Source organism: Pygoscelis adeliae, unplaced genomic scaffold (genome assembly GCF_000699105.1).
Source record: "Pygoscelis adeliae isolate BGI_AS28 unplaced genomic scaffold, ASM69910v1 Scaffold890, whole genome shotgun sequence".
NCBI lineage: Eukaryota > Metazoa > Chordata > Aves > Sphenisciformes > Spheniscidae > Pygoscelis > Pygoscelis adeliae.
The window spans coordinates 45523-46015 of record NW_008823974.1 but is presented as its reverse complement, the minus strand read 5'-3'; the positions used below and the strand labels follow the sequence as shown (position 1 = coordinate 46015).

Sequence of the window (493 nt, the reverse complement as noted above, 5' to 3'; positions counted from 1 at the left end):
GGTGCTGCCGCCCGAGAGCCCGCCACCGTGGCCGTCGCACGCCGAGCAGCTCCCGCTTTCGGGTTCGCTTTTAATAAGGACCATGAGCGACGGCTGCCTGGGTGCTGGTGAGGTCTGTCTGGGATGGGGGGGTTGTGCTGTGCTGTGGGTGCGTGGTGACGGTGTCGAGCTGCGGACGGAGAGTGGGCAACCCCACTCTGGAGCGTTTCAGGTGTCCATGTGCTGCTTTAGGGCTCTTTATACACTCCGGGCATCTCCTCAAAAGCTCGCTGAGCTTTGCACGGTGCTGGACATGGCTGAAACACCTCTTTGGTGGGTGGCACTGGTAGGAAGGCTTTGGGTGAGGAGTTTAAGCAGTGAAGGCAAACCGGGTCCTGGCTGGAGCCTCCGTGGATGCTCGTGGCCACGAGCCGGGGAGTGCCTGCTCTGCTGCCGAGAAATGGGCTCCGCTCGGCCGGGGCTGTGGCCGCAGGTGACAGGCAAAGCCCCGGGG

At 63.7% G+C, this 493-nt stretch overlaps 1 protein-coding gene across 1 annotated transcript in view; it reads left to right on the top strand.

Moving 5' to 3' along the window:
* The first annotated feature begins 82 nt into the window (after positions 1-82).
* TUFT1 (tuftelin 1) overlaps positions 83-493 on the top strand; it is a 10567-nt gene continuing 10156 nt past the window's right edge. The window contains exon 1 of the mRNA XM_009324823.1: positions 83-112. Coding sequence (XP_009323098.1) covers positions 83-112 — 30 coding nt within the window. The remainder of the gene's footprint in view (positions 113-493) is intronic.